This window comes from Fusarium vanettenii (assembly GCF_000151355.1).
Source record: "Fusarium vanettenii 77-13-4 unplaced genomic scaffold NECHAsca_128_unmapped, whole genome shotgun sequence".
Classification (NCBI taxonomy): domain Eukaryota; kingdom Fungi; phylum Ascomycota; class Sordariomycetes; order Hypocreales; family Nectriaceae; genus Fusarium; species Fusarium vanettenii.
Genome location: NW_003315762.1, coordinates 1 through 23,326, shown reverse-complemented (window position 1 = coordinate 23,326; position 23,326 = coordinate 1). Strand labels below are relative to the sequence as shown.

The 23,326-nt window shown below is 43.4% G+C and overlaps 6 protein-coding genes across 6 annotated transcripts; 2 read left to right on the top strand and 4 right to left on the bottom strand.

Annotated features, from left to right (window-relative positions):
* Positions 1–2,482: 2,482 nt before the first annotated feature.
* NECHADRAFT_89333 (uncharacterized protein) lies at positions 2,483–4,708 on the bottom strand (the record flags this gene model as incomplete). The annotated part of the gene is made up of 4 exons (XM_003039266.1): positions 2,483–3,025; positions 3,321–3,860; positions 3,923–4,345; positions 4,433–4,708. 4 exons carry the CDS (start codon positions 4,706–4,708, stop codon positions 2,483–2,485), a joined length of 1,782 nt encoding a protein of 593 aa, XP_003039312.1.
* Positions 4,709–8,652: 3,944 nt separating this feature from the next.
* On the bottom strand, positions 8,653–9,123 carry NECHADRAFT_19475 (uncharacterized protein; the record flags this gene model as incomplete). The annotated part of the gene is made up of 1 exon (XM_003039265.1): positions 8,653–9,123. A coding segment is annotated over one exon (471 nt), but the record flags the coding sequence as incomplete, so codon positions are not given.
* A 1,601-nt stretch (positions 9,124–10,724) lies between these two features.
* On the top strand, positions 10,725–11,723 carry NECHADRAFT_56431 (uncharacterized protein; the record flags this gene model as incomplete). Its single annotated transcript, XM_003039270.1, has 1 exon — positions 10,725–11,723. The coding sequence occupies one exon, from the start codon at positions 10,725–10,727 to the stop codon at positions 11,721–11,723; it is 999 nt and encodes a 332-aa protein (XP_003039316.1).
* A 248-nt stretch (positions 11,724–11,971) lies between these two features.
* NECHADRAFT_89330 (uncharacterized protein) lies at positions 11,972–13,636 on the bottom strand (the record flags this gene model as incomplete). Its single annotated transcript, XM_003039264.1, has 2 exons — positions 11,972–12,001; positions 12,362–13,636. The coding sequence occupies 2 exons, from the start codon at positions 13,634–13,636 to the stop codon at positions 11,972–11,974; spliced, it is 1,305 nt and encodes a 434-aa protein (XP_003039310.1).
* Positions 13,637–13,995: 359 nt separating this feature from the next.
* On the top strand, positions 13,996–14,488 carry NECHADRAFT_89329 (uncharacterized protein; the record flags this gene model as incomplete). Its single annotated transcript, XM_003039269.1, has 2 exons — positions 13,996–14,141; positions 14,206–14,488. 2 exons carry the CDS (start codon positions 13,996–13,998, stop codon positions 14,486–14,488), a joined length of 429 nt encoding a protein of 142 aa, XP_003039315.1.
* Positions 14,489–16,517: 2,029 nt separating this feature from the next.
* On the bottom strand, positions 16,518–22,562 carry NECHADRAFT_89328 (uncharacterized protein; the record flags this gene model as incomplete). The annotated part of the gene is made up of 10 exons (XM_003039263.1): positions 16,518–16,538; positions 16,704–16,714; positions 16,864–16,884; positions 17,098–17,109; positions 19,247–19,519; positions 19,868–20,143; positions 20,180–20,552; positions 20,685–22,213; positions 22,364–22,463; positions 22,551–22,562. 10 exons carry the CDS (start codon positions 22,560–22,562, stop codon positions 16,518–16,520), a joined length of 2,628 nt encoding a protein of 875 aa, XP_003039309.1.
* Positions 22,563–23,326: the final 764 nt, after the last annotated feature.

Sequence of the window (23,326 nt, the reverse complement as noted above, 5' to 3'; positions counted from 1 at the left end):
TGCGGACTGGTTTTGACGCTCCGGTCGGCAATTTCGAGGCGGCTTTAGCTTCGCGCAGCAGCTGCGACTTCCGATCGAGTAAGGGGCGCATTCGCACGTCGTACCATGGAATTCCTTTTCGGAGGTATCCGGCCATCCCAATGTAGGTTTCGAGAGCGGCTAGGTCGGTTGGGCATACTATTTTTGCGAAAGCATCGAGTCGGTCTTGAGTTCGGTGTAGCCCGTCGCCGTCGACTACGTATCCGAGCAGCTTGACCGCGTTGTATCCTATGAAGGATTTGTCGGCGGCGATCTTTAACCGATTCTCGTCGAGTAGCTTTAATACTACTTCCAGATGCTCGAGGTGCTCCTCGAAAGTGTCGGAAAAGACTACTATATCGTCGATATAGATGCGCATAAAGGCGCGATGTTGGAGGAATATCCCGTCCATGAACTGTTGGCTAAAAGCCGGTGAGTTCTTGAATCCCATTAGGGCCACGTTGGAAACTTCCAACCCACGGTTAGATATAACTACTATTCGATTGCGGTGCGCATTGTAGATAGGCAGCTGATGGAAAAATCCGGTCCTGTCGAATATCGAAAAGTACTTCTTCCCTCTCGTATCCGCCATGATGTCCTCCTGATCCGGCAGTGGGTACATATCGGGCACCGTGATGCTATTTAGGGGTCGCAGGTCAACCACGACTCTGCCCTTCTTCTTGCTATCTACGGTTCTCCAGACGACGAAAGTAGGGCAGGCGATGGGTGTTGGTTCGTCCAGGTGATGTATTTTTCCCGCTGCGTGTAGCTTCCCGTGGACTTCGTCTAGGAACCGGCGGTCTTCGATCCCCATTGGGTAGGCTCTGACGGTCCTCTTCTGGTTCTGCTATCCGTCGACGAGGTCGATTCTTATTTTCTTTTCCTCAGGCATGGGGACGACGCCTTTGTCCCTGTAGATGTCGTATTTGTTCGTTAACTCCATGAACTTCGCGGCCTTCTTTTCGTCGAGGTTGGCTACCTTGACTCCGAACCTGTTCTGTACCGAGGGAATGCCTTTAGGGCGGCTGATCCCGTAATTGGGTAGTCCGGCATCGATACGGATTGGGTCGTCTTTGTCGATTGTCTCTTCCAATTCGGTCGTTGTCATCGGTAGCGTGCCGGTTGCGAGCATGTTCTCGACTTCCTCCCCTGGTCTGAAATCCTTGCCGATTATGCCTGGGAAATCCACCGTTCCGGACCCGCTAGCGATGAAGTTCGCAGTTTCGTTGCCTTCGTAGTTGCTGATATGACCTATGAGTTGCCTCCGATGGATCCGAATGTCTTTTCCGTCGGTGTTGTGGAAGATGACTATCCTCGGGGTGCTTCTGTCGATTGTGCTGTCGAAAAAGCGTTTATCCTTCCCTTGGAAGTGGAAAGCCTCCTCACTCCCATCTGATCTGTGTGTCGCCGGCAGGTTCTTATAAGTGACCGGGATGAAAGCGGTTTCGCCTTTCTTCACCGTGACTGTGTAGGCGCTCTTCACCACTCGGTTAAGCGGCGAGATTCTCTTCTTGAAGATCTCCCCTCGGATGATTATGCTATGCGCCGATCTGAAAGAGACGCTGGGGTGGACGAAATCGACTTTGGCTCCGTGCTCGTATAGGAAGCCTGTCCCTAGTAGCAAATGGGGCGTGAGTTGGTCGACGATATCGGCGGTGACGGTGAAGTAGGCCTTGACCTCTTTTCCTCGTATGGTTCCGGGAAGGTAGAAGTCGAAGGTAGCGGATTTAGTGATATTTGTAACTCTCCCTATGCCGCTGAGGGTTTTCGGCTCTTGGTTCTTCTAGGTCACCTTTTTGCCGTGCTCCGTGAGCTATGCCTCGTCGACTATGGTAGCCGAGGCTCCGGTATCGCAGTATACTTGGTAGGTCTTGGCTTCTTTTGTTCCTTCGAAGGTGAGGAGGATCCGGAGATGCGTCAAAGCTTTTCCGCCTAACTGGTTACTGAAGTCGGGTCTTCCTATTACTTCGATGACTTAGCCGTCGTTAATAGCGAAATTGACATGACGCCTTTCTTCTGCCTCTATTACGAGGTAAGAATCCTCCTCTCTTTCTGTGATTTCGGCGTAGTAGGCGGTGCTCTTATCGCTTTCGCCAGCTCCTTCCTCGCTTAGGGAGTCTTCGTCGGCGTAGTATGCTCTTTTAGGCTTATCCCGATTCTAGCCTCCGCGGTTCCGGTATTGTCCTTCCCGGCCCTTATTTCGTGGCCTTTGTTGGTTATATCTGGGCTCTCTTCTGCCGAGGTCCTCGTTCCCTTGGTGTTGTCTTTCCTATGGCGGAGTCTCCTTCCACTATTCCGATTTCGTCTCTGGGGTTCTTCCCCTCCGTTCGCTAGGGCGGCCTCGGTCGTCTCCTCGTTCCCAGTTTCTGTTTTGGTTCCACCCTCCTCCTTGTCGGTTCGGGTTATCTGGCCTTTGGGGTCGGAGTCGATCATCGTAGGTGTTATCGCCGATTTCTCTCGGTCTCTAGCTACGAGGAGGGCGGTTTCGGTCCCTATAGCCTCTGTTCCATGGGCGGTCGTTGCCCCATAGTGCCGAATCCTCGGGTTCGGATCCTTTATCGTCCCTTTCGTTGGTGGTATACGTATGTTTTTCGCTATATTGGAGCTTCTTCGCTCCGTTTCCGGTCTTCCCGTTGCGTGCCGCTTTTAACTTTTCGCGCAAGGTCTTCCTCTTGCTGTCTACTATATTGATGTATTTAGATCGTTCGTCGGATTCTACCGGTGCCCTGCAGAGTTGCCGTAGCTCTGGGTGTAATTTGGCGTAAAAGCGGGTAAGCAGCTCGAGGTCTGTGGCCTTTCCCACTACTCTGGATACGTCGAAGATTCTTGCGGAGAAATCTCGTAGCGGTCGGTCGCTTTCTACGTCCTTGAGGGTGAAATAGGCTTGGTCTAGCCATTCTAGAGCTTCTTGAAGTTCTATGCCAAATTCGGTTTTCACCGCGTCGAGGAAGGCGCTGATTGATGCGATATAGGTCTGCCTCTCTCGGTCGTCGAGTAGTCTTCGCCACTAGACCAATGCGCTGCCTCTGACGAGTCTCTATGCGTTTTCCTTGATGAAAGCGACTTGCTGAGGGCTGCTTCCTTCGAGGTGGGATTTGACTGAGTCAACCTATAAGTGAGCGTCTATAAAGATTGCCGTAGTCTTGTCGTAGAAGATTTCCGCTGGGGGATCTCCGGATTTGCCTCTCGATGGTGCATCTGGCCAGAAGAGGCTAATGTCGGTGAGTTTGAATCCGATATTGGCGTTCTTCCCTCCTCCTGTGCTCCCCCATTCCTGGTATCCTAGGCCTGTTGGGTTCAACCTTGCGGTAGATGACGTGAATGGCTCCATTGGTGGTTCCGTCATCCGTGGCCATCCTGCCCCACTCGGTCATAGGGGGAGTTAATTTCCTCGGTGAGGCTCCTGATATGGTGGAGTCGAGGCCATAGCGGGATAGGGGGCGTATGGCGGCTGGGTTGGATGCGTCGCGTGGAGGGTCGGATGCTGCGCCTGAGAGTGTGTTCCATTCCATCCTTGGAATTGCCCTGACGAGTTCTGCCATGGTGGTATCGACGGTGCTGGTGCCGAATATTGGATTCTGCTCGTTGGTTCTGGCATCCAGTGCTGCGGGACTGGGTGCTGAGCCGGTTGCTGGGCCGGATGCTGGGCCGGTTGCGGAGGATGGGCTTGGGGTTGCATTCCATCGGGACCTGCTTGTACGCCAGCGAGTCCCACATCCTCCAGCTTCAATCCGTAGTTTCGCTCGAGGAGGTCGATCATCCGCCTTGCCGTCGGGGATCGCCGGTAAGAGTCTTCTATTTCCAATCTCGTTTCTTCCGGAACCGGCGTTCGCCTCACCGTACTATGGGATCCTTGCGATCCCGTTCCGACTGGGTTTGGGGCTCCTGTCTGGAATTGAGGTACATGGCCTCCCGCGGTTGGGTCTGACTGGTTCATGCTGGGAACCGGGGGTCGAGCTGTCGGATCCGTAATTTCCGGTGCTTCCGTTCGCGCGCTTGGTTGGTGGACGCGAGGATGGTTCTGACGTCCTAGCGTCGGATTCGGCGAGAGACGGAAGGTCGAAGCGGTGAGGTAGTCGGCGTCAGGGGTGTTAGGACCGAGGCTTTGTATCGGGTCTGATAGCGCTGGTCGATTCGGGGTCTTTCGCTTCCCCAGTGCCGTCGACGCTGCTAGTTCCGGTTCTTTTCCTTTTTCCTGCGAAGGATCCGTATTCGATGCCTCAGTTGTCGGTCCTGACGGCTCGAGTGTCGTATCCGTCGATGAAGCGTAGACTGAGAGTTCGTCGTCGGGTGGCAGCGCTCCTTCGCGTCTGGCTCTCTTAATGATCTTTTTGGCAGTCTCCTAGGCTTGTCCGATGGCGTATGGATCCGTGGCGTTCCAGTGATATGGTGGTTGTTCTGTGCTTGGTGCCACGTCTCTGTAGAAGGCGTTGAATTCGTCTATTTCCCAGTAGGAGAGCTCGGTTAGGTCTTCGAGTACGCCTGGTTCAGCGAGGAGTCGTTTCTTGTGTCTGAAGGTTGGGTTCTGTAGTAGAAAGACTCGGAATCGTCGTAGGTGGTTGAAATCGTTCTTGGTGAATTTCGCTTTTGCTAAAGCCCTTGCGACTGTCTGGTAGGAGGCTTGCTCGAATAGGTCCTGTTTTGACGAACTCGGGGTCGACATAGAGGTTGTTGGTTTCGTCTGGCCCATTGATGGGGACGAAGGTATTGATCCGTTGTGTTTGTGAATGAAAAGAGTTGAAACTTCCTTCCGGTGCTTCACTTGGTTTCGACGTGGAATATGTCGAATGAAGCGTAGGTCGAGTTGAAAGAAGCGTCAACTGCTACCATATGTTATGGATCCCTTAGCTCTGGTAAGGGATAGAGGTACCGCTGAAAGCGGCAGTGAGATAGCTGACTTTGGCAGCTATCTGGTTGAAGTCATATAATTCATAAAGTATAGAGAGCAAAGAAGGCACAATGTAAGTAATCTAATCTAAGTTGATTCTTCCTAACTAATGGCTGCTGGATTTGACTGTTATAGCGCTAGATCCGTCACGTGGGGAACCCGTATGACTGGGGCATGTAACATATAGGTTATTATCTAACCTTCTATTATATTAATTCTAGATCTAGGCTATAGCGAGTTATTATTATACTTCTACTCCTATAGTATAATTAGAATCCTTATAATGCCTATTAGGGCGTTATATAACTGTAATAATCCTTATATTTAGTCCTATAGGTAGCTATTTAGCTAGTTTAGGTAGTAATTACTATTTTATTATATTAGTAAGGTATAATTATTCTACCTTAGGTAATTTCTTTATAATATATTATAATTTTAGCTAGGGGTAATTATTATACTTAAATTATTTATTAGTAAGGTATACTTAATTATATAGCATAATAACTTCCCCTAGTTCTAAACTAGTATTATTATATCTTATCCGTATTATACCGAGGGTCTTTATAGTATAAATAGCTATTTATAATTTATTATTAGTTTATATAAACCTTATTTACTTCTTACTTTCTAGGAGCTATTATTATTACTTAGGCTTATATTATCCCTCTTAGATATCCTATTATTTCTTCCGGTACTTATTAGCTCTATAGCCTTTCTTATAGTAATAATAATATTTAATATTTATAATTCTTTACTAAATAATACTAAGTTATATTAGCCCTAGGTAAATCCTATAAGAAATATTAATTCGCGAGTATTCTTAGTTAATATTAAATCAGGGTCTCTAATAATTCCCCTTATTACTTTATAGGTTTTAGAGTTTCTTCTATAAGTATTATTAGTTATTAATCTTAATTATTTATCTAATATAATTAATAAGATTATTAGGTTAATCTTCTTTATAGAGTTTAGCTTATATATCTTTCTTAAGTCTATTAAAGAAGAATAATATAAGGGATTATTAGTCTTATCTTAGCTTCGAGGCGAATTAGAGGTATTTAATATTATATTCTAAGGCAAATTAAGTCTAATTTAATACCTTAATCTCTTATTCTGCTTATATTTTCTTATTAATAATTCTAAAGGCCTACTATAAGGTAGCTTTAAACTTAATATAATCGGCATAGAATTCGCGGGTATAGAATAAAAGTTAGGCAAAAGGAGTATTAAGGTATTCTCTTATATTAGGTTTAAATTATATAATAGTATACTTAATAAGTCGCCTTATAATATATTAGATATAACTAGATTCTAGGTTAAACTAAGTTAAGTAATATACTATAAAAGCGTATAATTATATAAGAAAGGTAAATAATTTATATATAGTACTATTAAACTTCTCTAGTAATTCTAGCTTTAAGATTTCTCTAATATCCTTGCCCTTTATAGCTATAATAGCTATATTATTAATAAGCTAGATATTATCCTAATACTACTAATTTTAAGTCTATTAATTAATAGCTATATAATTAATAAGTCCTCTAAGCTTATCTATTTTAGTAATTATCGCGGTAACCTAGGCTTAGAGCTATTTAACTTCTTTATTATTATTATTTATCTCCTTATTATTATTAGGGTCGGCCTAAATAGGCATAATAAAAGTAAGTAAATAATTAATAAGTAAAACTTATTAATAGTTATTACTAAGAGTAGCCTAAGTAGCTATTATATTTAATATTATTTAAGGTAATATAAGTAATCCTCTAAATAAGAGCTATTAATATATAATAATTATAAGATTCTTAAGGGATAAACTAATTATATTAATTTATATTAATAGAGGAGAATATTATATAGCCTTAAAGGGTAATATAAGTTATATCTAATAATATACTTAAAGGTATTAAATATAACTAAGTTATATTAATAACTTAGGTAATTAATATATAAAAAAGTATATATAAGTATATATTATATACTAAGTTAATTATAAAGAGATTATAGTTAGCTTAGAATTATAATAATCCTTAGTATCACGACTATAATATAAGCCAGGCGGAGAAACATAGTAGAAATACTCTAACTAAGTAAGGGACCAAAGGGACTAAACCTCGCCTATATCGGTCTAAGGACTAAATGCTAAAGATATTAGTCTTGCCCTAGACCGAACTTAGAGAGCATTAGTCTAAAGATTAACTCTAAGTATATAGGACGTATTTATTATATTTTCTTATATAGCAGCTACCTTAGCTATTAATATAACTTAGTTATACTTAATACCTTTATGTTACGGCTTGGTCCCCCGTAGCAGCGATTGAAGCCCTATAGGCAGTTGAAGCACCTTCTGTAATTGCTACAATAGCGATTATGGCCCAATCTTTTGCCCCGTGGCGCAGTGGCTAAGGTGCCCACAGCTGTGACTGCCGTCACACTTTAAGTATATTACTAGATATGATTTATATTACCCTTTAAGGCTATATAATATTCTCCTCTGCTAATATATACCAATACGACTAGTTTATCCCTTGGGAATCCCATGATCGTCATACGTAGAGTATTAAGCGTAAACAATATAATAAAACTCTACTTGCTATTAGGTAGCTTCTTATAGTAGAGAGATGCCTATTTAAAAGGGGTATTAATTATTAACCCGTTTTACCAGCTAGCTTAGCTATTAATACAACTTGGTTATACTTAATACCTTTGAGCACATTACTAGACGTGACTTATACCCTATTTAAGATAACGCTAGTATCCCCTCTGCCAATATAAACCTAATACGACCTGTTTATCCCTTAGGAATCCCACGATTGTCACAGTTAGTATGAGATAAGCACTAATATATACTAGACACTAGCTAGCTAGTATGAACGGCCTCTAGTAACTGTATTCCAGCTATCTAGTCCAGGATGCTATTTATATCAAAGATGAAGAAGAAAAAAAGAAGTTCTCAAGTATATTACGAGTAGGAAGATTAACCAGGATATAAATAGAAAACATTAGAGCTCGGAATAGAATAAATAGGCCCCGGTGGAAGTAATATATAATTAAATTAGTCGAATAGGAATAAGTTCGACTATATTTAACTAAAAGTAAAACCTTAACCTTAAATAATCAAATAAATCGAATAAGAGCGTATTTAGCTATAATCGACTAAGTAAATTAAAATAAGTATATATAGCCTCGCTTATTCTTACTTTCCTATATCTAGATAGTTCTCTAGCTTTTAATATAACTTAATTACTTAAGAATATTTCTTAATATTATTAGATATAATTCGCTACCCTATGCTTAGTACGTTACGCCCCGTTATAATTGCTAACATAAACCAATTCGGTTACGGTTTACTATGTTGGGAACCTCGACCGTCACACGAGGCTATAGTGCCTCAAGAACTAGATCAGGCATGGTGCCATGAAGCTTGGGGCTACTGCACCTAGGAAGGATGGGTTACACAGGGACATTGAGAGTAGTATGGAGAGCATAGATGTTGGGATTTGAAATATTTAATTAAATATTTCAAACAACAAATCTGGTTTTGCAGGCCATCAAATATTTCAAATATGACTCTGGATTTGATTTGTTTGATTTGAGGGACGGCGCTTAGGTTTACATTTCACTAAATAGGCCTCTTCTGAATAAAAGGAGGACTTCACTCCTATCTACACCATGAGGGCATGATCTCTTGCAGAGGGACTAAATCTGATGATTAACAAGGCTTCTCAAGCAAATGTCCCCAACACCGACATCGACAGCCGCATAGGTTCCTCCCCTCTCTTCATCCTCCAGCGATTACTAATCTCTACCAGCTCCTCACAGCCCTCGACGGCCCATGACCACTTGGTAAGAAAGCCAGGAGTAGCCTCCCAGCTCTGCATGTCGTGCGGCTCGCCCCAAATGATGAGGCCGTTGCGCCCGGCGGTGACGTCATCCGTGTCCGTGTAACTCCCCGATAAGAGGGTCGGTGACTGCCTGAGTTCGGGGACGGGGGCGGAGAAGCTAACGGGCGTACCTCGCTGCCATGCGACCGCTGTAGAGCTCATGAGCTCGCCGACGAGGTCTTGCCACAGTTCCCAATTGTCAAAGCGGCCTTCGCGCCGGATAAGGTTGTCGCGGACGCGGGCGAAAGGAATAATGTTGATCCAGGGGAAGTGGTATCGAGTTAGCTGCAGGGTGGTAGGGGCAAGGGAGGGAGGGATGTTGGGGTTGGGGGGGTAGCGGGTCGTGTCGTCTAAGCAGGGACCGAAAACGGGGCAGGTCGTTGGGTCGGATGATACAGTATTCAGAGTGCGCTTGATGGAGATGAAGGCGCGGAAGACGTTGTACTGGATGAGATGAAGGAGGTGGTCGGAGGGGAGGGGGAAGTTGACGTTGAAGGGCTGGGGGGTTGAGGCCATGGTTATGACTTGGTCAAGGTGCGCCGTGGGCGGTGATACTCGGAGGACCGTGACACGCTCGGTAGTGGAGGGAGGTGTGCGAGACGGAGGATGGGACCTGTATACGGTTGTCGTGTCTGTGTCTGTGTCTTGGGAGGAGAAACTGTCGGGCTCGTCGACGCGCCAGCGCCTGACCTCAAATGGGGGCGACCCCTGATCTGTCTCGGTGTTTTTACCCTTGAGTCGTCGTCCTAAAGGCGTTTATGAGCACTGCTGAGGATGTGGAACCAAGGGAACGACTCACGACGTGCTCTTTGGTTCTTCCGGTTCTGGAGCTTTCTGCGCTGGTTGCTGGTCTCGGCTTCTGCGGGACCATGAACGGCATGTCCCATCATTCTGATTTGCCCAACGTCAAGTTCTGTTCTGTATCCTCTCGGCTTTGAGATGTAATGAGGAGGAGTGAAGAAAGTAGGCAGACGAGTCCATCGGCCTCGCTCAAGAGCTGAGAAGTACCGCCCGCGCTGACGCAGCAAGCCCACAGTTAAGCTCCGCAAGCTAGACTGAACGAGGACAAAATGTCATCAGCTCCATAGTATCCCTTGGAAAACCTCCCGGCCGTACCGAGCCCCACATCCCCCCCCACCTTCTCAGAGGTGCATGAGGGGAACCTTATGGCGCGTCATTAATTGATTCCGCCTACATCCCCATAGAAGTTCTTTCAGATTGATCAATGAAGATAATAGCCTCCAAGAGCATGAGGGTGAAAGCACCCGGAGACCAGCTTTTCCGCCTGCCGAAGACCGAGGCTTCGATTTTTAACCCTTCGAGGTGCCGCGACGAGAGCTTCTCGTCAAGGAGGTACCCCAGGACCCGTTTATCCGTCAATCAATTTGAGGATGTGAGCAGTGTGATGTAGCAATTTGTAACTCGAGAGATTGCTGGTACTTCTATCATAGGCTAAAATAAGGGGGAGGATTAGGTACCGCTGATCTGATGCGTTTTAATTGGCCGCACCCCCCTGCCGTGACCTGGCGGGAGGTTTTCCACTTTTTGTACTTCGATAGTACTTCGACAAGTCCGGCGGGCGGGCTAGGCCAGAAACAGCAAGAATGTCATCAAACCGATCTTGATCTAGGTTTCCTAAACATCTCTCTCAATAGGCGGCGTTAAGATTTTCTATCATGTCCTATCTCCATCGAGTCTCTAAAGTGGGTGTTGATTTGTAAGTTATTTTCTACGTTGTGGTCCTGCCAAGTGATACTCTTTCCGAATAAGCTGTAATAGTGTTGCAGCAGCCTAGAGAGCGAGACTATATAATACAACTGTCCCCTCTTACTTCAACTCACACTCACAACCATTCGATATCGTCAATACTAGACCTTTCCCCTTCGCAACTATTAACTCTTTCGGACCGATTAAGTCATCACTTATCACCGCTCATCATGTCTCGCTACGCCGCTGCCCACATCAAGCCCGAGGGCCCAGGCGATGCCCGCCCTACAGCCCTCCAAATCATCCAAGACGAAGGCGTCGAGGGCACGCTCCAGGGCCAGGTTATTGTTATTACTGGCACCTCCTCTGGCATTGGTATCGAAACTGTACGCGCCCTCGCCGCTACTGGCGCTACCCTTTACCTTACAGCCCGGGATCTCGACAAGGCCAAGTCCGCCCTTGATGGCATCTTCGACCCCTCCCGTATGGAGCTATTCCAGATGGATCAGGGATCCCTATCCTCTGTACGCGCTGCCGCCACTGCTATTCTTAATAAGACCTCCAAGATCCACGCCCTCATCAATAATGCTGGTATCATGGCTATCCCTGACCTTCGCTTTACTATCGATGGCCATGAGCTCCAGTTTGGCACAAATCACCTCTCTCACTTCCTCCTCTTTATGCTGCTCAAACGCGCCCTCCTCGCCGGCGCCTCCCCTGCCCTCCCCTCTCGCGTTGTCAATGTGTCCTCCTCCAGTCATAACCTCCATGGCATCAACGACGCCGATAACTACGCCTTCCAGCGCGGCGACTACGATCCTAACGCTGCCTACGGCCAATCCAAGACTGCAAACATCTACATGGCCAACGAGATCGAACGCCGCTATGGTGCGCATCACCTGCACGCAACCAGTGTCCACCCAGGCATTGTCCACACAGGGCTGACCAGGCACATGCCCCCCGACGCCTTTAAGGGGATGGATCACGTGATGTCATTGATGAAGAACGTCGAGCAAGGCGCCGCAACGACGGTGTGGGCGACCGTCGGTGAGTCATGGGAGCATGACGGTGGCAAGTACCTTGTCGATTGCGCTGTGGCCGAGCCAGGTTCGGGTGGGGAGGACAAGATGATCACGCCCACGTATGCTGCCTACGCCTATGATGCCGAGAAAGAGGGAAGGTTATGGAGGGACTCGCTCAAGCTTGTGGGGTTGGAGGATGAGCAGTAGGGGACGAAGGGTCGCGTGTGCGAAGCTTGTACCCGAGGAATAAATAACGTATCTAGGACAGAGTCCCAACCATGGTAGTTTAAGCCGACCTAGAGTGTTATGGGCAGTTTTATAGGAATATATAGAGGGCCGTGAGGCGAGGTTGTGTAGAATCAACACTTGCACATTTTGACCGCCTGCTTATTTCACACAGAATTAGTGACCATTTAATAACTAGTGTTCATTTATATACACAAGCTCCAAGTTCATTACAGCGTATGAAGAGTGACACAGTTACTCTATTTTAAGTAAGCAAATTACTAATTAGCAATGTCCTCTAATGCTACGAGTAAGCGTAGCTAATAGCAGAGCTCTCTAAATACAGGATTGCGACTGGTAGTTATTTTAACGCCTGAAGATACTTGAATACATCATCACATGCACATACTGCGATAGTAAAGAATCTGATGAGGAAAATGAGAATCAGCTACAAGAGATAAACGACACCAGAGAGTTAGCCAAGCTGATAAACCTGAAATTGTGGTGAATCAACAGCGCGAAGAGAAGAAGTCATTCCCGGAGCTTAACCCCCATTTTTCAAGCAGTCTGTTGTCGTCACCCGCCCACTCTTCCAACACGTCAACGCCATCATAACTTACCAGGATGATGATTCCCAATTCATCAAGGTCGTCAGGAAATGCCGCCTTGATGCCGTCATGGAAACTCGAGATATTTAACTCGACCCAAGGCTTTTGCCCTCTTGCTTGGTGCCACTCTGCTGGCGACCTTGCTTCCCATATAGCGACTTGTCCTGTAAAGCCCAGCTTGGCCATCCTCGCACTGGGTTGGTACCAGCCAAATCTAAGGAAGGTGTAGATGCCGTCCAGCAGCTCTGCAAAGATCATGGTACGTCGGATGCTTTCTGCTTGGACCCAGTCTTTCCAGACGGAAAGGTCGAGCTGTGTACCGCTGGAAAAGTTATCCCACGACCACTGAGTCTGTTCTTGCAAGATGTCGACCCATCTTGCAAGCGACTTAGCGTCTAGCTCCGCCTGTGTCTGTTGTGCAATGTCGCCAGTTGAGAATAGCCGCATGCACTGGTAAATAAGCATGGCCTGTACAGCGGGTAGGAGGTCAAGATTCATGGCCGAATGAGAACTAGGCGGCGTCAGGGAGATGGCTGTCTCTGTAGCCTCTATAAGCAGTTCTGCCCGCCTCGCAATCTCTGACCGAATAAGCGACTCATTTGCCGAGTTGCGTGTCATGTTTAGGCAGCAAGCAGCGAAAGCGTCTCGCAATATAGCAGAGCCGTCGATATGAGAGTGGTGGATAAAGGATGTTTGTCCCGTTTCTGCTAAAGTCCTAACCTGACGGACTAGGCGGCTGGCAGCATACTCTGCACGTGCCTGAAAGATCTTGTCTGTATACATGGAGCTACCACTGGCTCCTTGGAAAGGTGTCGGTGGAATACCAATGCTTTGTGGAGGTTGGGGCGCATGTACATCTGAGCCCGCATTTGGATATGACTTGTCGAGGAATTGAAGTTGGGGGCCTGGGGCAAGGAATGATATGGTTCTTCCTCGGCCGGTAATCTCATCTATTAGAGATACCAGGGCCGGGGAGAGAGTCATGGGAGCTGGGCAAAATGTGGTATCATTATTGGCATGGCGTTCTCCTGGTCCGGGCAAGTCGTGACTCGACTGATATGCTTCGGTAGTGCCGCTTTGATCAAGATAATGATGTGGACTCTCTTGCGGTGTCCAAAGACTTGGGTTGGTGGTTTTTACCACCTCTTGGGCTTCTTGGGGTGATATCCAAGCATACACACAGGTGACTCGCCTTGCAAGACAGCGCCCACACTGCGGGAACCCGAGGTCGCACCGCCTTTTGCCCCGGGCACAAGCGGAGCAGGACTTTCGTCTTGATGATATCATGTTTCCGCGAGACGAAACTGTGACTCTTTGTCAAAACGTTGGCTGACTACGCCCAGAAAAAGAAAGTCGGGTTGCGGAGATTCGCGGCATTTGAAAAAGAAGTCGGTCAGCGCCGAACCCGGTAATCCCGGCCTGATGCTGATGCGGGGCCTAATTTGACTAAGATGCGGAGTTCCGCACGCTAGACTAAACCTCCGTGTGGATCCGTTCCCGACTCGGACGCCCATATCGAAGCCCATGACTTGGACAATGGGTATAAATAAGTGCCTGTGAAGCTCTCCAAGTGCAACTTCTCTAAATCATCTTTAGACATTACCATCACTTCTCCAAAATTCATTTAAACCTCATTCTCACTCACCATGGCCAACACTTTCGAACCCACTCGTTCCTCTTCTGCCCTGGGTAAATGGGTTGAGGATCTCTACGACCGCATCTTCTGTCAGCCAAATGATGAAGTCTCGGCGAGTGCCTTCAAAGAGTGTGTCGCAGAGGGCTTCACTGCGAGGTAAGTCAGACGCTGAAAGGGTTCCACCTCGGTGGAACGGAGCTGAACTAATCGTGTCACTAAGAATCAACCATGACCAATTCTCGCGACAAACCTTCATGGAAGCTATCATGAAATTTCGTGTCGATAACATGACGAGCATCCAGAGCACCAAGGAAATCCAATGCTGGGATGCACCCGACGGCTCTGGCGCCGGGTGTGTCTCGCAGTTGGTGCATTTCACCGACTCCAATAAGGAGACTGGCGTTGGTACCAAGTCTTCTACATTGCTGATTGCGAGTGTCAAGGTTGTTGATGGGCAGAAAGTGCTGGTTGACTTGACTGAGGTATTGAAGGCATCTGAGTAGGATGTGACATACCAATAGTCAGGTTCTAGCGGGGGTCGCGCCTTGAGAGCCTTTATATCACATACAAATAAATGGGTATGAGCCGTGTATGCTCGTGTACACGTGATTATACAAATTCTTAAGATGGCCTTTGGTTTCGGGTAAATAATGAGGGTACGACTGACGTAGAGCTCTTCTGTATCTTTGATGATAAATGTCTAGATGGCTTCAGATGCTTATTTATCAATAACAGATGATACGGAATCGTAAGCATAATGTGTTATTGCTCGGCCTACTGTGCCAATTACCCCCCCGTATCAGGTCCGGATACACGATTTGATGGTCCGTGCCCTTCAGTATTAGGTCCCAATACACGAAATCGTGGCCTATTGTTAGATTGGCGCCTGTGTGCGGATAGAAGGGAGTTTGTGTCGGAAAGCACGTGTGGCACCAAGATGACTACAATTGTGTTGTTCTTCTTATTGAGTTCAATCTGACTGTCTGGAGGTCATCGCCACTTATGATATACGCAGCTCCCCCTCCTTCTTGCCTAATTGGGCCAATTTCCTTCTTGGGGTTCCACGTGAGCTTGTTGCGTACAGGGCCCAATTCAACAGTTTGCTCCTCGTTATAACAATGTGTGGCTTGTGGCGGTGAAAACATCAAGAATGGACCAACGCCCCCACACGATGACGAAGCGAGCAAGAACAAGATGATCAAGGCTTCAATCAATAAGATCATCAATTTCTGGCCCACAATCTACTGAATTCACCCCTACCCATCGCGTATCCAACACCTATTGTCACGACCTGACATGTGAGTTGTCACGTGCAGGTGGACCCCCGTAATTTCTCACCAATCATGACCCGATCACCCCTGACGCCTGGGCAATCACCGTGATTACCTTGATTACCGTGATCACCTACACGATCACTATGATCAGGACCCAGAGCATAGTGACCAGACATCACAGCCATAAGTATATAGTACGCACTCATTTGTACATCTCTTATGTAGTAGCTACCTCAGCTATCAATACAACTTAGTTACACTCAATACCTTTGAGCACATCACCAGACGTAATAACCCAACCGCTCAGAGCAACGCAACCTGATCCTCTGCCAACATAAACCCAGCACGGCCGGTTTATGTTGGAGAAGTGGCATGAATAATGATATTACATAGGCAGCCACCTCAAGGGAAGATGTCTCACGATGATACATAAATTGTCTGAACAGCGTTATAGACCTATTGCAGGATCAGCAGATCTAGTATCTTAGCCTCGCCTCTTTAGATATAGAGAGGAAGAGGGAGAATAAAGAATAAAGAGATAACATATCTATAGATCAGTCATATATATAATTATTATCCTAAAAACAATCATTCTTACTCCTCCTCTATCTTCTAACTATCTATCCCTATTATTATATGAACACGCGTATCTAATAATATTCAGGTCCTTTCCTAAATAATCTTAGAAGTATCCCGGGTCTTTAGGGATGGATTCTACATAGACTATAAATACCTACTAACGAACGACTCAGACGAAGAACTATAAGACTCTAAACAAAAGGAATAGCTATAAGATAATTCCAAGTAATAAGACTATCCCTAGGTATAAGCTTTTCCGCATATAAAAAAATCTAAGATACAATCTTTAACCGAGTTATTAGTTTTCTATGCAAGACTAGCATTTAGCAGCGGTTATATCTCCACACTCCTTACTATACTAAGACTTTTATAGGAAGGGATATAAGATATATTTCTAATTTACCCCCTTAGAGTTATTAAAGCTCATAGGGGAGCTCTCTAGCATAGTCCTATTCTTAACCTAGGCACGGAGCTAATTAAATATAGTAATAGGCTATCTGCCTATGCCGCCCTAGCAATAATCCATGCTAGGGACCTTAAAATATCAATAAAAATCGCAAGTATTAGGGAGAAGCGATATAACGCGATCATAATAATCCAAGGTATTACTAATTAGAATATAACTATTAGCCTATAGGGGGGTCCTGGTTAGCGATTCTATTACATAGCACACATAGCTTTAAGAGGATAGGCTACTACCCTATAGAACGTTATTATCTTACCTCTAGCATCTCTAAATCTCGATAAGTCAGCATTATTTATAGCGAAGAGAGACCCATACTCTCGAGCCCTATTAAGCACTATCTTAATAAACTCCTCTAATATAAGCTTACTTAAGTTAAGGCTTAGGTCTTTACCCACCCACAGTCGCAAATACTATTCGCCAAGGATATTAGGGGCGCCTTTATATCTACTAATATTAAGGCTTAAGTCTTTAGTATTAAGCAGAGGCACCCAATCCTAGCCAGGGATATTAGGCTAAGAAGCCTAGCTATCGCTACGCGAGCAGTCTATAACTATAATACCAGGGAATCCAAAGTAGACGCCTATAAAGTCAGTGCTAGGAGTATAGGGATTGAATATTATAGCCTAATATATCCCTTATCACATATTATTTTTATTCCCTATATTCTCCCTTCCTAATATACTAATTATAAGAGACCTTATTTCTATAAATATAAGGCCCCTTATATATATATAATACTTATTATACCTTAGATAGATACCTAGCCTTTAAGCTATTAATAGACTTTAATTACCTTTAAGACCTTCTTAATTTATTATTAAGATATAATTATTATATTATATAATAATAATAAGACTCTTTATTAATAATAAACCTAATATATTTAATTTATTCCCTTAAAAAACTTTAAATATTATATATTAATAGCTTTTTATTTAATATATTTTTATATTATATTATATAATACTTTTATTATTAAATAATATATTTTTTAATAAATAAAATACCTTATTTATTAAATTTTTTCTTAAAAGATTATTACATTATAATAAGATATTATTAAATATTATTAAACTTATAGCTAAAATCTAATAGCTTAGAGATATAATTAATTAATTCCAAGGTTAAATATAAAATTAGCTTATAATATTTACTTAGTAATATTATAATAAAGATTTAAGAGAAATTATTAAATTTATAATATTTAAATTATTTATAAAATAAGCCTATAATATTATATCTTTTTTTATTAAAATAAAAAGATATTTTAAGTTTTTTCTTTAATATATTAATATTAATATAAAGAAAATACTTTTTATTATATTTTTACTTTATAAAATTATTAAAATATAATTTAAATTTATTTAAAAAGATTTTTTAAAAAATACAAATAAATTTAATTAAAATTAAAAAATTATTAATATTTTCTTAATTAAAATAATTTTAAAATAATTATTAAAAAAGCCTTTAAGATTATTAATAAGAAATAATAAGTTATTATTAAACTTTATAGCTTAAATTAAAATAAATTATATATTATTTATTTTATAACCTTTTAATAATTTATATCTAAGATTAAATAAAATAATAAAGCCTTTATAAAGATTTATTATTAAGGACTTAAAAAAAGAATTAAGGGTAAATTATATAAAATAAATAAATTTAATAACTTTAATTAATATATTAAAATAGCTATTAAGATTAATAAATAATAATATAAATAATATTAAGAGAGAATAGCCTAGAGAAATAAAGGCTATACCTCTTAGTTTAATCTTTATTACCTTAATAGAAATAATAAATAAAATTAAGGATAAAAAAATAAAAATAATAAAAATAAAAGAAATATTTTATATAATATTTAATTAAGACTTATAGATATTAAGAATATTTAATAAAATAAATCTTATATTATTTATTATAATTATAAAAAAAAGATATTATAGAAATAACTATTTATTTTTTATTATAATTAAAAAAAAAATAAAAACTTTATTAAGATTAATAAATTAATAAGGTTATTTAATAAAATAATAAGAATAAATTTACCTTTATATTATTTTATAATTTATTATAAAATAATAAAAATAAATAAATTATTATTATAATAAGATATATTAAAGAAATAATTAAAATAAATATATTTATAAATTTTTATATTAAGGATAATAAAAATGTTATATTTTATATTAATAATCTAAAATCCTAAATAATAACTTAATAAAAAAAATAATATTAATTTTTAATCTAAGAAAAAAAATCTATTAAATAAGCCTAATAATTATTAAATTAATTTCTTATATAATATATTTATTAATAAAATTATTTTATATAATAATTTATATAATAAAATATATATAATTAGATATTTTTTATATTTTTTAATTAGATATTATAAAAAAATATTAAATTAATTAATTTTAAATAAATTCTTATTTAAGAATACTTATAATATAATAAAGAAATTATATAAGTTCTTAATAATAAATTATTAAATAAAAAATATATTTAATAAACCCTAAATTAATATATTAAGATTTATAAAAATCTTAATTTTATATCTAAGTTTTTAATAATCTTAGGGTTAGAACAGAGCAACTATTAACTATCTAAGCTATTTTGCCCTAGGGGTTTCTTCTAGCTAAGATATAGCTTATAGATAAAAGAGGGGAGATTTTTCTAAGAAATAATAAAGGAAAAGCATAAGAGATATAACTAGGAAAGAGGTATAACTAAGAAATAGATATAGCTAGGGGAGAGATATAACTAGGTGAAAGATATAGCTAGGAAAAAGAGATATAACTAAAAGAGATAGATATAGCTAGTAAGAAAAAGGCAAAGATATAAGGGATAAGAGATAAGAGATAAGAGGTAAAAGGTAAAGAATAAAGAAAAGCCTTAAGAAGCCCTAGAAGTATTCCAGATCGACCTAGCTAGGTTACTAGGGGTATCTCGGGCTATAGAAGCCGCCGAGGTCGCCCTAGTCCTCATTAGGGCAAGGCTAATAGAGGAGTCTAGCTGGTTAGCCGCAAGGGGGCCAATAAGGTCCTGGAGCTTCTGATAGGTCTTAGCTGTCTCTAGGTCCATAAGGCCACCTGCTGAGATAATAAGAGGCTGAAAAAAGGCCCCGAGAGACCTATATTTTCTGCGTTTTTCTTCGGCAGCCTCTCTAAGGGTGCTATAAGGGTCTTCCTTAGCAGAATCCTTTAAAATAGCTACGATTTGAATATCATAGTAATAGCGGCTATTTCCTAGGTTAACTGCAAAGTCGGCCCTTAGGCTAGCTTCTGGGTGGACTAGGGGTTCTTTTTCGACCTCTAGGGTAGGCTGGCTACTTAGGGCCCTTATAAAGGCCCTAGTTATAGCGTCATGCCTTGCAATCCACCTTCTATTAGCACCCTTGCAGGTATCTTGATGGCCTAAGGCAGCTATAGCTCCGCAGGAGCTACAGGGTAGGCTGATAGGCTTGATTGGGTAAAAGAGCCGGCTTCGGAGGGCTTCAGTGACCTCGGAGTCTGTGAAAGATAGGGCTTTTTGGGTAGGTAAGACTCCGAGCCACTTACGGCCGAGATAGCTAGCATTTTCTAGCCTAGCATGCCTATAGCTAGCGGGGAGGTCCTCTAAGAAGCCTACTAGCCTAGCCTTATTTGCATCTTTTAGCACTTGTTGTGCTGTTTTTCCTAGTCTAGGGCCTGGGCTGCCGCTAGGGCTAGAAGGGGCTAGGGGCTTCCGGATGAGGTCTAGGGTAGGCTGCGAGGCCTCCCTAGCTGCTAGGAATAGCTCGTGGGCTAGGTCTCTGTGTAAGGGTATTCCTAGGCCTCCCTCTCTGACTGGAAGGGCTATAAGGTTTGAATTAGGCTCCTTAGGGCACTCACTAGGGCTTCTAGCCACTAGGGCTATAATAGCCTCTCTTATAAGGGTATCAGCCTCTTCCCAAAGGTCTTCTAGCCCGGTTGGGTCTAGCTGCCTCTGGAGGTGCCTTAGAAGAAGCTGGATACTGCCTCTAAGAAGAAGCAAAGAGTGCTGCTTAGGAAGGTCTTGCAGGGCCTCTAGGGCTTCCTGTAAGGTAGCTAGCTTTTCTTGCAAGAAGGCTCTTCTAGGCCGGATAGGGCCTATATAGGTGCCTAAGGCTTTTAAGCCTTCTAGCTTAAGGTCCTCTATAGCCTTTTCCTTGCTTTTAGCTAGGTTAAGGCTAAAAGGGGAGCCTTTTAAGACCTCCTTAGCTGCCTCTAGGGTGCCTTGCGGAGCCTTATTAAGTATATAGAGGTCATCTAAGTAAGCTACTAAGGTTGCCCTAGGTAGCTTCCTAGCTAGGGCCTCTAGGGTAGGTCGAAAGGCAAGGGAAAAAAGAAGAGGTCCAAGAGGGTCACCTTGCCTTACGCCCTTGGCCGAGGCTATAGCTGACCCATCTTCCATAACTAAGATAGAAGGGTCATTATAGGCCCAAGCTGCTGCCTTATAGAAGGTAGGGGCAAAAGTAGCTACAGAAGCAGCTATAGAAGCCCTATCTACTGAGTTAAAGGCATTAGCAAGGTCTATAGAGGCTAGCTGCTGGAAATTAGCCTCATTTGAGCCTATAATAGCCTCATAGAGGAGGAAAATAGCGGGTTCAACCCCGCCTGGGCTATTCACGCCTAGCTGGAAGGGTAAGAGCATATTCGGCCGATAGGAGGTCATTAGGATCGCCTTCATAGCTACCCTATAGATAAGATCTCCTATAGCTATAGGTCTAACCCCTCCATCGGGCTTTTCAAGCCCTATAAGGCGGCTAGCGCATAATAGGTGGGCTCCAGGGGCCGTGCCTTGGCGAATCATATCAGCTAGCAGCCTTAGGAAAGCTATCACAGGGGAATCTTTCCTAGTTACTAGGTCTAGAAGAGGCCTAGTCCAGCCACTAAGGCCCGGGGCCTTTTCCTTGCCTATAGAGGCTATAGCTGCTATAATAGTCTCTGACGTGATTGGTTGGCCGGCCCTTGGGCGGGTCTTGCCTTGGAAGGGGTCTTTTGATCCAATAGGGTGCTTTTCTAGCAGCCTAGCCCTATTTTCTACTGAATTAGGTGCTATAGGGGTCGGATCAATAAGAGCCCTAGCAGCCCGGCCTAGGTAGCCTCTCTCTAGTAGCTTAGCTGCCCTTTGGGCCGGGCTAGGAGCTATAGAGGGTCTAGCTGCCTTGGGGGGCTCAGGGGGCTGCTGGAGGGACTCTAGGCTCTCTAGGGTAGGTAGGTTAGAAGGGAAAGACCTAAGAAGGGTAGCTAGGCCTCCTTTTTGTAACCCTAACCCTAGTAGCCTAGGCAAGATAAGGAAATATAAGAGGGCCTTTTCAGTAGGCCTCTTTAGAAAGGCAGCTGCAGCTTTATGGGCTGTAGCTGTGAAAATAGCAGCCTGCCTTGCATGTAGCCTTTTTTCCGGTATAGGGATCCTTGCAAAGGCTAATAGCTTCTGCATAGAAGCCTTGGCTAGGATTGGGGCTATAGCTTGGTTGTGTAGCTGCTCTAGGGTAGGCCCCTCTAGGGTAGGCTCCTTGGGCTCGGGCTCTAGGGTAAGCTCCCTAGGCTCGGGCTCTAAGGTAAGCTCCCTGGGCTCCCTAGGCTCCCTAGTCTCTAGCTCTAGGGTAGGCTCCTCTAGGGGCCCTAGAGGCTCTAGGGTATATTCTTCTAGAGGCTCTAGGGTAGGTCCCTGACTAGAGGGCCTGTGGCTAGGCGTGCTAGGGCAAGAGGAGCTAGAGCTAAGGGACCTAGGGCTAGAGGGTCTTCCCCTTTCCTCATAGCTAGAAAAAGACCTATAGCTTTCCCTTGAGGCCGGTCGGTCTAGGGTAGGCTCCTCTAGGGTAGAGTTAGGCTGTAGCTGCCTTTGCCGCCTAGTAGGTCTTTGTAGCTGTGGAGAAGGGGTCCTTGCTAGTCTCTTTCTTCCTATAAGGCCTCTATAGCTAACTAAGCCCGGGCTAGCCTGATTAGGACTAGTGGGGCTAAGGGAAGAAGCTAAAGAGGCCCTAGAGGTATTAGTGGCCCTAGTAGCTATATAGGTCCTTGGCCTAGGTAAGGTAGAAATATGGGCTTTACCTTCTATGCCGTGGATCTTAGCACTATGGGTCTTGATGCCGTGACTTCCGCGGCAGGCTGTGCCGCAATAAGGGCAGCTGACTAAGCCAAGGGGCTGTAGCTGTTGGTTGGTATAGGCCTCGGCCGGGTGTTTTTTGCGTATATGCTCTAGGGTATCTCTATAGCTGCCTTGGCAGGTAGGGCATACCTGCGAGGGCATTTTACTATAGGGTAGCTAGAGGTATAGGGTAGGTATAGGGTAGCCGAGGTATAGGGTAGGTATAAGGTAACTAGAGGTATAAGGTAGCTATAAGAAAGAAGATAATAAAGAGAAAATAGCTATAAGGTAGCTAAGATAAGGCTTAGAAACTAAGCATAAGGGTAAGAGTTAAGGTTATAAGAAGCTTAGAGAATAAGGTCTTTAGAGATACTTATATAACCCTAGGGTTATTCTAGAAGCTTCTACCTTAACCTAAGTCTAACCCTAAGCCTAACCCAAAGCCTGACCCTAACCCTGACCCAATATGTGACCCTAACCATGACCCTAACCTCTATAGAAGACCTTAGAATCTCTATAGAAGCCCGAAGGGCTTCTATCTATAGCTGACCCAATGCCTGACCCTAACCATGACCCTAACCTCTATAGAAGACCTTAGAATCTCTATAGAAGCCCGAAGGGCTTCTATCTATAGCTGACCTAATGCCTGACCCTAACCTCTAGAACCTCTAAAGGAACCTCTAGAACCTCTAAAGGAACCTCTAGAACCTCTAAAGGAACCTCTAGAACCTCTAAAGGAACCTCTAGAGGGATAGGGTGATACATTGGGTTCGGGTCATGGTTAGGGTTAGGGTTAGGGTTAGGGTTAGGGTTAGGGTTAGGGTTAGGGTTAGGGTTAGGGTTAGGGTTAGGGTTAGGGTTAGGGTTAGGGTTAGGGTTAGGGTTAGGGTTAGGGTTAGGGTTAGGGTTAGGGTTAGGGTTAGGGT